At 43.1% G+C, this 13,619-nt stretch overlaps 1 protein-coding gene across 1 annotated transcript in view; it reads left to right on the top strand.

The window, feature by feature from the left end:
• The window catches only part of WDR35 (WD repeat domain 35), an 83,829-nt gene that overhangs the window by 35,717 nt on the left and 34,493 nt on the right, over positions 1-13,619 (top strand). The window contains exons 17-20 of the mRNA XM_075861063.1: positions 230-339; positions 3,089-3,299; positions 3,471-3,551; positions 3,680-3,816. Of these exons, the coding sequence (XP_075717178.1) occupies positions 230-339; positions 3,089-3,299; positions 3,471-3,551; positions 3,680-3,816 (539 nt within the window). The remainder of the gene's footprint in view (positions 1-229; positions 340-3,088; positions 3,300-3,470; positions 3,552-3,679; positions 3,817-13,619) is intronic.

The following is a 13,619-nucleotide window of genomic DNA, read 5'->3' on the forward strand; positions in this document are numbered from 1 at the left end:
ACTACAAATATTAGTCATTGTTATACTTTGGGATTACAGAATTAAATTTTGGGGTAAATTTAATTGGTTAAAGGTAAAAGAGATACATAAGGTATAAAAAAAAAAATCTATAGTTACTAAGGCTCAAAAGCGCCACAGTCATGAAAGGGTTACTGTGATATCCTAATGTATGAGACACCTTGTCATCTAGCTTTATAATAGTCTGGACTGTTCTCTCCATATTCTGTAGGCACGTGAGTCGGGAGCAGTACACAGATACAGTTTACCAAACATGGTTCTAGTACAGAAGTACGACACGAGCTGTCGCGCGTACCACTTGAGCATGAACTGCAAATCCAGGTAAATTTGCGCATTGCTTGACCTAAATCTTTGTGAGTCATTGACATATTCATGGAGATCTAGACATACTGATCAGAAATATGAATGAGCATAAAAAGGCAAAATGTACAATAAAATTTAAAAACTTTTCTAAACACCCAAACAACCCTTCTCAAAAGCAAGCCGCCATGTGATTGTCTGTTTGTGGCCAGGGAGGCTTCCTGGGGAAGACGCAAACATTGATATAAATGTATTACATGGGGCTCATTCAAATACATGAGGCCCCCCCCCCCACCCCCCGTACTCAATCGTCTCTGCTGTGGCTAACAGAGAGGGTGAGAAGTAACTGATGCCGGGTGACAACCTCTAAAGGCAGTTATTACATAGTCCATAGGGGTTGGCACCTAGCTTTTCACAGGCCTTGAATGCTTTGTAATGGAGAAATACTACCACTGCTCGCCTGAATTAGGGTTGAGTGATAACTCTATTAGTTTATAAAAGTAAAGCATCTGTAAGACCAAAATAATAAATGGTTCAAAAGAATACAACCCATGGACACTTAAATATATTATGAGATATAGTGGTCACCCAACATCCCCCTCCCCCTCATGGGCTGCACATGTAAACATTTTCTGACATTTAAGTAGTTTTAGATCACAGAGCGATAGTTATTAATGGTCGTATTCCAGGGAAAATAGTACTGCTGTGATGTTTATGTAAACTGTAGGAAAGCTTTTCCTCTTCAATTCCCTATAGTAATTTAGTACCCAAACCAGTGCATTATAATGATGCTGTGGTGGTGGTCACTAACTTTGCAACAAACTTTGCATAAATCAATCGCACAAGCAAATATAAGAAACTCCGTAATACAGTATATCTTATTAGAGAAAAATTTTGCTATCTCCACTTATAATGTCCCGTCCCCCCCAACTGTTCACTCACTCTTAATTTGCTGCTAAATCTGTCTCCTCAAGACAACATAAATTATTAGTTTACTAAGGGATCAGGTTACAGCTTTCAATAGAAGTGAAGAGGGGAGGGGGAGCAAAGAGGAGCCACTGGCTGCTCACAGTAAGATTTTTATGTCACCCCAGTGCTGGATTCTCAGCTATACTGCTCATTACTGCTGTATAATCTCCTCCATGCTGCTGCAGCTTCTTTATATGTGATAGATAGAGATAGGAGAGCAGGATTCTCCTCTTCTCTATGTGTGCTGTGTATATAAGATATGATAGCAGTTAGGCTCCGCCCACTAACTCAGGGACAACTGAGAATTGGAGAGAGAGAGCCTGCAGAGGGGAAAACTGTTAACAAATGCCATATACAAGTCATATATTGCTCATAAACAGTGTTATTCCTCATGTACACACATATGACGGCTTATTCAGAAAAATCAGTCACCTGAAAGGTTAAAAGCTACGTACTCCTTTGAAATCGTTTATTTATTTATTTTATAAAAAATGTCTATCAGTGTGTTTAGTGCAATTTTCTAAATCCTTTTTTTTTTTTAAATGAATTTTACTTTGTGAGACACAGCTGCTTTGTATCTTGTATACAGAGCAGCTATATCTTGCGCTAAGACCTGAATCCGTCAGGTCTGTGGGACTGACGGGTTCAGTGTCAGCGGGTCTAGCTGGTCTCTGACACACAGGATCCACCTATTATCGATCACATCTAAGTTATGAGCTTAGATGTGATGGTAACAGCTCGATCACACACAGGAGCTGCTGACATTGAACCTGTCAGTGCCGCTGACCTGACGGATTCAGGCCTCAGCGCAAGATATAGCTGCTCTGTATAAAGGATACAAAGCAGCTGTTCCTCAAAAAGTAAAAAAATCATTTTTAATAAAAAGTAATTAGAAAGTTGCACAAAACACACATTGCTTTTTCATAACTGGATTCTAAGGCTGCAGTATGTAGTGTAGGTAAGGTAGAGGTGAATCTTCAGTGGGTCACGAATGGTGATTTGCTTATTTGTGCAGCGCAAAAGACATTTACCCATAGTACCAGGACTAAGTTCAATTATTATCTAATAATGTCACATTTCTTATTTACTTTGTAATGCAATTCCTCACTCTTGCACTTTACTGCTTGCTGTTAAAATATTCTTGTTTACATCCAGAGGCTGAAAACCGATCCTAATCATGTCCTGCATCGGCACATCAGAGCTCTCTCTTGTTAAACCTGTGTACCTTTGTTAGGGGAACATGATAACAATGGGACTTCAGCCTCTGGATGTAATCAAGAGTGTTCCCATTCACTGACTCCAAACTGAGATCTTGAAAATGGTGAGGGATTCAAACTATATTGCAAAGTAAAATTGCATAACTGCCCACTATACCGTGACCTTTTTTTGTTAAAAAATGGAAAATAAAACTGCAACGACCGGTGGACCTGTTATACAGCCAATGATGTAATGGGTTGTCTGACCAAGTTCAGCTTCTCTAGACCCCGGCGATCAGCTGTATTGGAAGTCGGGTCTGGCCCCTAATTTCCCCTGCATCTGCCTTTCTCTCCTGGATCATAAACCCATGATGTTTATATGCCCCAATAGGACATATGGGCACGGATTTTCTGTATGATAAATATGGATAGACCTATGAACAGAACTGCGGCTAGTACACAAACCCCAAAAACCGCAGCTGGTGGGCGCCGTGCAGCAGTTAAGTGGACTTTATAGTGGGAACGCTAACCCCCTGCAGACATATAATGACCTTCATTAGCGTATCGCGTCCGTCCATTAACAAGGTTGCACGTGTCTTTTCCAGCCGTCTAGCTATTATAGATATTTCCGGAGTTCTCACATTTCTAGACTTGGAAGCCCGGTACACAGATGAGTCTGGACAGCAGATTGTTGGTGAGCAGATTAAATTTGAGCGTAAGGATGTCTGGGACATGAAGTGGGCCAACGACAACCCAGACCTGTTTGCCATGATGGAGAAGACTAGGATGTACGTGTTCAGGAACTCGGATCCAGAGGTATTTATAACAAGTAACCCCTCACATGCCTACTGTACTGTATATACACCCAGAGGCATTGTGGGATCAGCTCTGCAAATCCATGGAGTTGGTCATGTGATCCTTCCTGGTCATTCAGCTGAGAGGGAAGAGCTGTTGATTTAGTTGATCTCCCATTATTATTGATTTCAGGAACCTATTCAAACATCCGGATATATCTGCAATTTTGAAGACTTGGAGATCAAGTCTGTTCTTTTGGATGAACTGTTAAAGGTACGTGCAGTTTGTATGCGTGAAGCTGCATTATGTTATCCATATGATTACAGTATATTTACAAGACCCTGGAAGTGTTGTAGACAGTATATTCGGAATAGGACATCAATGATTTTGTTCCCATGCAGGATCCTGAACACCCTAACAAGGATTACATCATAAACTTTGAAATTCGTTCACTACGGGACAGCCGAGCGTTAATTGAAAAAGTTGGGATTGAAGACGCCTCTCAGTTTATAGAGGACAACCCCCACCCTCGACTATGGTAATGAGATACAGTTTATATCGTCATTACGTAATCACACAGTGTGATAATAGGGATAACTTTCTAGATGTGCAATATAGTTGTATGCACAGGAAACAGTGATCGACTTTGATTTGACTACAGCTAAGATCAGCATTTAGGAGATCACATGAGCCACTGGAGATCAGCCTATCGGACAGATTAGCTTTCAAATTTCACATTTTTAATAAAAAAACAATTACAAAAATCATTTAAATCAGAAAATACATCCAACAAAAGACAAAAATAAATTGCCCCAAAGGTGTCCATAGCTTTTAACGTTTTTCCTGCCAAGGACCTATCTCATAAGTCAGAAGGGCGCTTCAGTAGGCAAGGACGTATCTGATACGTCCTTGCTACTAACAGCTGAAACTCAGGCCAGGTCGCAGCTAATATCTTAGCTTTCAAAGAAACCCGGGATCTCAGCTTTATCTACGATCCAGGTGGAGCTAGAGAAGGTTGAATATTCTTTCAGCTCTCACTTCAACCCATTCTTCTAACGGCTATACTGAGGCTGGATCATAGCTAGAGATTCTTAGCTTTCAAACATGCCCTGGGTCGCTGCTCCAGCTGCAATCCAGCCTGAGTTAGACCAGGTTGAAGTGGGAACTGCATATATTTGCAGCTCCCATTTCAGCCTGTGTGGAGGAGATGAAGGGGGTGGGGGGCGTGCTGGCAGCAGACTGGGAGAGGCGGAGAAGCTGTCATCCTCCTCCTGTCCCTGTATGGCTGTAGATGACCCAAGGGGGAGGGGTAACATTAACTTTTCTTCATTTTATTACCCCCTCCCCTCATCAGTCATAGAGCATACTTTCTTTCTGCCACTTATAGGGGACTTTTTTTTGTTGTTTTTTTCCAGACATGCGAGTAGATGAGCAGTAGCTGTTGAAGTTGAATTTTTTCAATTTTTCTTATAATCACTGTTTGATTCAAAGTTGTGGGAAGGTGGTTGTTTGTATAAATCAATTTTAATTTTTATACATGGATATGCTGTGCGCTGTTTGTCATTTACAGTATATATTTTTAACACATTTATGGATGATGGCCAAATATTACTTGGCTTCTATTCAGTGTTTTTGAGAGCACAAGCTCTTGTTGATGTAAACGTATGCGGTATATATGAATTTTGCACTCCTTGATCTATTATTTTAACATTGTTTTTGTGTATAAACTTCTGCTTGTATATACAGTGCATTTGGAAAGTCTTCAGACCTTTTCACTTTTTTCACATTCTGTTATGTTGAGGCCTTGTACTAAAATAAAGAAAAATTCAAGGTTTCCCCCATCATTCAGCATTCAATACCCCATAATGACAAAGTGAAAACAGAATGTTAGAGATTTTTGCAAATGTATTAAAAATAAAAACCTAAAATTTTGCATGGACATAAGTATTCAGACCCTTTGCTTTGACTCTTGACATTTAGCTCTGGGGGCCTCCCATTTCTCTAGATCTTTGAAATGTTTCTACACCTTGATTGGAGTCCACCTGTGGTAAATTCATTTGATTGGACATGATTTGGAAAGACACACCCCTGTCTATATAAGGTATCACAGCTGACAATGCATATCAGAGCAAAAACCAAGCCATGAGGAGGATAGAACTGCAAGTAGAGCTCAGAGACAGGATTGTGTGGAGACACAGATCTGGAGAAGGCTGCAAAAAATGTCTGCTGCACTGAAAGTTCCCAAGAGCACAGTGGCCTCCATAATTCTTAAATGGAAGAAATTTGGAACAACCAGGACTCCCTAGAGCTGACCGCCCCAAAAAACTAAGTAATCGGGGGAGAAGGGCCTTAGTAAGAGATGTGACCAAGAACCCAATGGTAACTCTGGCTGAGCTCCAAAGATCCTGTGTTTAGATGGGAGAAACTTCCAGAAGGTCAACCATCACTGCAGCACTCCACCAATCTGGGCTTTATGGCAAAGTGGCCATAAAGAAGCCTTCCCTCAGTAAAAGACACATGAAAGTCCTGGGAGTTTGCAAAAAAGCACCTAAAGGACTCTCAGACAGTGAGAAACAAAATTCTGTAGCCTGATGAAACCAAGATTTAACTATTTGGCCTTAATTCTAAGCGTCATGCCTGGAGGAAACCCGGCACTGCTCATCACCTGCCTAATACCATCTCTACAGTGAATCATGGTGGTGGCAGCATCATGCTGTGGGGATGTTTATAAGCGGATGGGACAGGGAGACTGGTCAGGGTTGAGGGAAAGATGAATGAAGCAAAGTACAGAGATATTCTTAATGAAAACCTGATCCAGAGTGCTCTGGACCTCAGACTGGGCCGAAGGTTCACCTTCCAACAAGACAATGACCCTAAGCACAGAGCCAAGACAACACAGGAGTGGCTTAGGGACAACTCTATGAATGTCCTTGAGCGGCCCAGCCAGAGCTCTGACTTGTACCCAATCAAACATCTCTGGAGAGAACTGGAAACGACTGTCCACCGACGGTCCCCATCCAACCTGACAGAGCTTGAGAGGATCTGCAGAGAAGAATGGCAGAAAATCCCCAAATCCAGGTGTGTAAACCTTGTGGCATCAAACCCAAGAAGACTGGAGGCCGTTATCACTGCCAAAGGGGCTTCATCTAAGTTCTGAGTAAAGGGTCTGAATACTTATGTCAATGCAATATTTTAGTTTTTCCTTTTCAATAAATTAGCAAATATTACGAACACTCTGTTTTCACTTTGTCATTATGGGGTATTGAGTGCAGAATGATGGGGGAAAACGTGAATTTTTCTTTATTTTAGCACAAGGCCACAACATAAAATGTGAAAATATTGAAAGGGTCTGCAGACTTTCTGAATGCACTGTATTTTATAATGCATTTATTTATTCTAACGTTTTTCCGATTTGTAACCAAGTTTGACATGGCAGCCAACAGCACGTCAAGACAGATGCAATCGTCAGGTTGTCGGCATTGAGGAAATATATAGGGTTTGGGGTCCTCTCACTTTTTAGCGAGTATAATCAGAGTATAATCCCTGCATTTTATAGGTTGTTATTTTTTTAACATTTCCAAAATGTCTTCAATTCTGGTGATTTTATCAAGATATGTGCATGTAGACTTAGGCCTAAGTGGTTTGCATGAACTCTGCCCATATTGACCTTTGATCTAATTTTCTGCTTGGGTCATAACTTTAGCTACAAATATAAATTTTTATGCATTTTTTTTTAATGAAAAATAGCACTTTAACGCAAAATTGCATGACGGTACCTGTGTTTTTTAAGTTCTGTATGGCATTTTGACAATGAGCCAGTTGTCTACTTTCAGAAAATATATAGGTATTGGGCTTTAGTACGATTCTTTATATTGTAATTCAGGTTTTATTTTTAAAAGTGTGAAAATTGTCCTGGCTACCAGAGGTGCAAAATGTCCAAATAGCCCATGGCCGCGAAAAGGTCAAAGGCCATGTAAACTTTTGGTGAAATGTTTTTTGTTTTTTTTTTATTGTATGCATATTTTGATTATAAGCACTTTTTTGTCATATGCATTTATTAAAAATATTGCTTCTTTTTTAACGCTGCAGATTCTATGTATTCACTTTACATCAGGGGTCTCAAGCACGCGGCCCGCGGGCCGCATGCGGCCCCTGGAGCTGTCATCTGCGGCCCGCGGGACACAGAGCCGCTAGTATCGGCTCTGCTCCGAGACTCCGGAATTCCCTGACATCGCTGTCCACATATGAACAGCGATGTCTGGGGCTTCCCCCAGAGCCGGAGTCCCGAGCAGAGCGCTGGTGTCGGCTCTGCTCCGGGACTCTGTGGAATTCCCTGACATCACTGCCCATATATGGACAGTGTGTCAGGGTCTTGCCCAGAGCGGAGCAGAGCGCTGGTGTCGGCTCTGCTCCTGGACTCTGTGGAATTCCCTGACATCGCTGTCCACATATGAACAGCGATGTCTGGGGCTTCCCCAGAGCTGGAGTCCCGAGCAGAGCGCTGGTGTCGGCTCTGCTCCGGGACTCTGTGGAATTCCCTGACATCGCTGCCCATATATGGACAGTGTGTCAGGGTCTTGCCCAGAGCGGAGCAGAGCGCTGGTGTCGGCTCTGCTCCTGGACTCTGTGGAATTCCCTGACATCGCTGTCCACATATGAACAGCGATGTCTGGGGCTTCCCCAGAGCCGGAGTCCCGAGCAGAGCGCTGGTGTTGGCTCTGCTCCGGGACTCTGTGGAATTCCCTGACATCGCTGCCCATATATGGACAGTGTGTCAGGGTCTTGCCCAGAGCGGAGCAGAGCGCTGGTGTCGGCTCTGCTCCTGGACTCTGTGGAATTCCCTGACATCGCTGTCCACATATGAACAGCGATGTCTGGGGCTTCCCCAGAGCCGGAGTCCCGAGCAGAGCGCTGGTGTCGGCTCTGCTCCGGGACTCTGTGGAATTCCCTGACATCGCTGCCCATATATGGACAGTGTGTCAGGGTCTTCCCCAGAGCGGAGTCCCGGGCAGAGCGCTATTATCGGCTCTGCTCCGGGACTCTGGGGAAGCCTCTGACATCGCTGTCCATACATCGACAATGATGTCAGGGGCTTCCCCAGAGCAGGAGTCCCGGTGATGTCAGGAGCACAGCTGGAGTCCCAGGAAGAGCCTACTAGCGCTCTGCCTGGGACTCCAGCTCTGGGCAAGCCCCTGACATCACTGGGGCAGCCTCTACAGAGGGCACTGGGGCAGCCTCTACAGAGGGCACTGGGGCAGCCTCTACAGAGGGCACTGGGGCAGCCTCTACAGAGGGCACTGGGGCAGCCTCTACAGAGGGGACTGGGGCAGCCTCTACAGAGGGGACTGGGGCAGCCTCTACAGAGGGCACTGGGGCAGCCTCTACAGAGGGCACTGGGGCATCCTCTACAGAGGGCACTGTGGCAGCCTCTACAGAGGGCACTGTGGCAGCCTCTACAGAGGGCACTGTGGCAGCCTCTACAGAGGGCACTGTGGCAGCCTCTACAGAGGGCACTGTGGCGTTATCTACAAGTGGGTGTGTGACAGTATCTGAAGAGGACACTGGCATTATCTAGGGGTGTGTTGCATTATCTACAGAGGGCACTGTGGCCTTATCTACAGCGGGCACTGTGGCCTTATCTACAGCGGGCACTGTGGCCTTATCTACAGAGGGCACTGTGGCCTTATCTAGGGGTGTGTTGCATTATCCACAGAGGGCACTGCGGCAGCATCCACAGAGGGCACTGCGGCAGCATCCACAGAGGGCACTGCGGCACTATCTAAAAAGGGGCTGCCCAATCTTGACATGTGTGCTAACTGAGCCGCCGGACTGCATTTAGCGACACTTAAACTGGAAAGCTGGATTGTTGAAATAAGCACGTGGAGAAATATCTCAAATTTTAAACCTAGCGCTATTATTATAGCAATATAGTGTTATAGTAGTTCAAATAACTAATTGATTAACAATAATTTTGTATTGTATCAAATTTGAAAGTAATGCGGCCCGTCAACTTCCCATTTTTTCTATATGCGGCCCACTTACCCGGCCGAGTTTGAGACCCCTGCTTTACATAGAAGCTGCATAATGCCGCTGTAAGCCGAATCAGTCAGTGTGTTTCTTGTTCGTTGACAGCAAACGAATATCTTTATAATGCTGGGGAATTGAAACACAAAGTATATTATATAAAGTAGTAGAACTTTTTATTTTATGTAGTTATTTAAGCATTGTTTATATAAAACTGGTAAACCTCTTTAATAGATGGGGTCCCATGTTCAGGACCCTCATCTATTAGCCATAGCAAAGAGCAGATGCTTTAGAAGACCTAGTAGGTCCATGCATTACCTGGACAGCCCATTGAGTTCAGTGGGAACTTTGTAATGCCTCATTCCCCCTGTGGTGCTCCTGCAGGAGAATTGAATACTTGGGGGTCACAGAAACGAGACCTCCTTATGGTCAGGGGCACCTACTAACAAAAGAGATTTGCTGAGAGGGGACAATTTATTTGCCATTCATAAAAATGTTATAGGACTTACATGCATTTGGTTAAAGGAAACACCCTGTGTTGTTCCCACTGTTAAATGTGGGCGGGGCTATAGTGTGATTGACAGCTCTGCTCTAACATCAACCGATCCTTTGGGGCCACGGTCCTGTGATGTGAGAACATGCATTTGGCAGAACTGTAAAACATTACGCAAACCCTCATCTTCTCAGGCCATGGGCGGCACGCAAGGATGTTTGTTTCTCCTCGAGTAGTCCCAGATGCAAAAACTGGTGCAGATCTCTACAACATTGTGATTGAGGTCTACGAAACTTTATTTAATAGAACGTGGACAATCCCTTTAAGACCAGAGTAGTTTCTGCTTGAATGAAGAGCAAATACCTTGAAGTGTAGGTCCACTATCAAACACCATATTCCAGTTTACATCTAAGATATATATATACTGATTACCTTCACCTTGCTTTCCATGAGGAACATGCGCTTTAACATGATACATTTACTTGATATTTTGCATTGTATAACAATATGTAAACTAGTTCACGTCAGTCAACAAGAGAGTTCCCTAATTTGCATACTCTTTTTCCCATAGAGCATTGCCTGTAAATAAGTCTCCATACGCCAGCTAGGTCTCTTCAATGAAAGCCAATATTGACCCTGTTTTGTATAACTTATTATTTAATTCTCTCAAGATCTTCAAGATCTCTGCTTGCTGTCAGTGACTGAAACCTATATTTTGTTTCTATCCCGAGGCATAAAATCCCTTCTGAATGAATATCATAGCTGATTAGAAATATAAACCACTTAGGGTGATCTTTTGACTTGAAGTTTTTTGTTTTTTTTTCTTCTATGTAAAGAATAATTTATGGGATTGTTTTCAGATTAAGGAGATGATTTATAGTGTGATGGCAATAGAGGGGATTTGTACTGTATGTGTGACTTCCAGCAGAGCGGTGTGGAATGTGAGATACATTGAGGTCTAGACTGCAGCAGGAATGCCACGTGAAGCCGGACGGATGGAAACAGCCATCATATGGAGCAATGTATTTATTGAAAATAAACGCTGCAACAAGGCTGCTTTCTGTTACAGGGACACCTCCTGCCCAGGTGTTACACAGCCAATAAACCCATCACCGTAATATACGGATAGTTCAGCCCGGGACTCTCGCCCTGTATTAGACAGGGGAAAAATAAACATGATTTTTTTTTTTAACCCCTCTACTTCTGCCCAGGACCTTTTTGAACAGGGCTATATAGAATTATGGTTGGTGGTTGTTGTTACAGATGTGTCATTTCTCAGGCATAGTACTGCGCTGGGTATTGCTGAACGCTTTATTTCCTACTAGGCTCTGGTGGGTTTCTTTGGACATGGGATGATGTTGCAGCAGCGAGTCCTGGGATTCTTGTACTTACCGGAATGCATTGATTTGCAAAATGTGTGCACTGATATTTTGCATCTTGTTTTAAAATGGAAAAGGTTTGAAAAAATATGGGAATTAAACCTCAATGCCATTGAGATGACGACATACAAATAATTTAATTAGTATTTCGTACTCCTATAGGCCATAATAAATCAGGTTGCCTAGCAACTAATTAAGGAATGTCTGGGTGACCACCTTTTGAATATTGGAAGTTCCATGTTTTTCTCCATGATTCCAAGACTTTTTTTTAGGTCCCACCCGCTCCGATAGCAGAAAGAATGAGATGATTATACAAGACATCAGGATAAAAACAGGCAAAACAAAGGGGGTTAAAGGTTTAGAAAGAAGAAACATTGTTAGTTATGTGATATCTGTATTCTGGAAGGAAGACTTTAAAAGGGCAGTCCCAAGGTCAACATTCATCACATATCTACAGGATGGGTAATAAATGTCTGATCGATTGGGCCCCACCGCTGGGACAACTGCAGATCACTAGAATGGGGGTTTCTCCTCACTGGACCCCCTACAGTGAGGAGGAGCTTGAATGGAGCGGCGGTCGATCATGCACCCTGCCGCTCCATTCAATGTCTATGGGACTGACGGAAACAGTCAAGTGTTGTGCTCGGCTGTCTCCATAAATCACATAGACTTTGGCTGGAGCGGCACCAAACATTCTCGACCACCGTTCCATTCAATGTCCTACTCACTGCAGTTGTGCAGTGAGGAGGAATGGGGGCTCGGGACCCCTGTTCTAGTGGGCCCCCCAGCGATTAGACATTTACTAACTATCTTGTGGATAGTTGATAAATGTTGATCTTTGGGTAATCTCTTTAAGGTATATTTTAAGCTATGCATGTCTGCACAATATGACAGAATTAAAGGGAATGTGTCATAAAAAAAACCTACCTATTGTTTAAATCACGTTTTGTTTTTTTTTTAAATATGAACTTTTTATTGTTTCAAGTACATGCAGAGAATATGCAAGCAATGGTGGCTAACCAAACTCCACCATGTATTGAAGTACAGTATGCGTTCTGACATATAACTAGAGATGTACAAAATAAAAGTAAATCACGTTTTTATGTTCAATATATATATTTTTTAAATTTCAGTGAGTTTTTATTTTCTTTGTTATTATCTATTTTAAAAAATTATCTTAAAATCGTGCAGTTATCACTCTGGCCACTGAGCCTCACAATAGACTGACCCTTCCTTTTCTTTAGAGATCACTTCTTAGCAGTCATCTCATTATCATCACAGGTAGGATTACACTGACACCTATATATATATATATATATATATATATATATATAGGTGTATATATAGGATTACAATGGCACCTATATAGATAAGACAGGATCCACTATTCACAATAGACATCCCTTCCTGTTCTGTAGTGATCAGTTCTCAGCAGTCATCTCATCATCAGGCTTTATTCAGACGAACGTAAAATACGCGCGTGCAACGCGCGTGATTGTCACGCGCGTTGCCCGGACCTATATTAGTCTATGGGGCCGTGCAGACATGTGCATGGTTTTTGCACAGCGTTGCTCCGTTGCCAAAAAGGCACGACATGTCCGTTGATTCAGCGTTTTCAACGCATCATGCACCCATTGAAGTCAATGGGTGCGTGAAAACAACGCAGGGCACACGGAAGCACCTCCGTACGCACAGCGTTTTTCACGCAACACTTGTTAAGTCTAAATGAGTTGAGCAGACTAGACAAAACAACTACAAACCAGGAAGTGGCTTTTCACTTTCTGAGCACATGCGCACAGTTTAAACGGACATCTGCAGCAATAGTAGTTTTTTAACCTGTAAAACCACCCAAAAACAACAAACACGGGCCAAAGTGTGAGGTAACGTGAAATCTTGATGCGAACATGTGCTCACAGCAAGCAGGTGTTGGAGAAGGTGTCTTTTTGTAGGCTGCCCTCTCCATTACTCCACCCTCCGTTGTTTTGACGCGCGTAAAAAACGCATGCCATACGCGCGTTAAATACGCTATCACGCTGCCCAAACGGATGCCACACGCAACTCCAACGCAACCGAAACGGCGCGTTTTTCACGCGCGCAAAAACGCAACGTTCGTGTGAATCCAGCCTCACAGGCAGGATTACACTGACAGGTAACACCTATATATAGATAACACAGGATCCACTATTGACAATAGGTGATGGACACAGCTCCCCTCCTCCCCCTCCCTGCTCAATGATCTCTGCACAGGTCACAGAACATGTCTAGAAAACTCATATAAAAGTCAATAGGTCCCCTCCTGTTCAGAGGTTTCTATGGTCCATGTGGCTGCTGTAAAGCATATCTCTAAATGCTGTAAACAGCAACCCAGGCAAGATGGCTGCCCCAATACTCAAGTACAGAAAATAGAATGAAAAAATCTACAATTCAAAAATAAAAATATATCAG

The sequence above is a fragment of the Rhinoderma darwinii genome, chromosome 4 (assembly GCF_050947455.1).
Source record: "Rhinoderma darwinii isolate aRhiDar2 chromosome 4, aRhiDar2.hap1, whole genome shotgun sequence".
Classification (NCBI taxonomy): domain Eukaryota; kingdom Metazoa; phylum Chordata; class Amphibia; order Anura; family Rhinodermatidae; genus Rhinoderma; species Rhinoderma darwinii.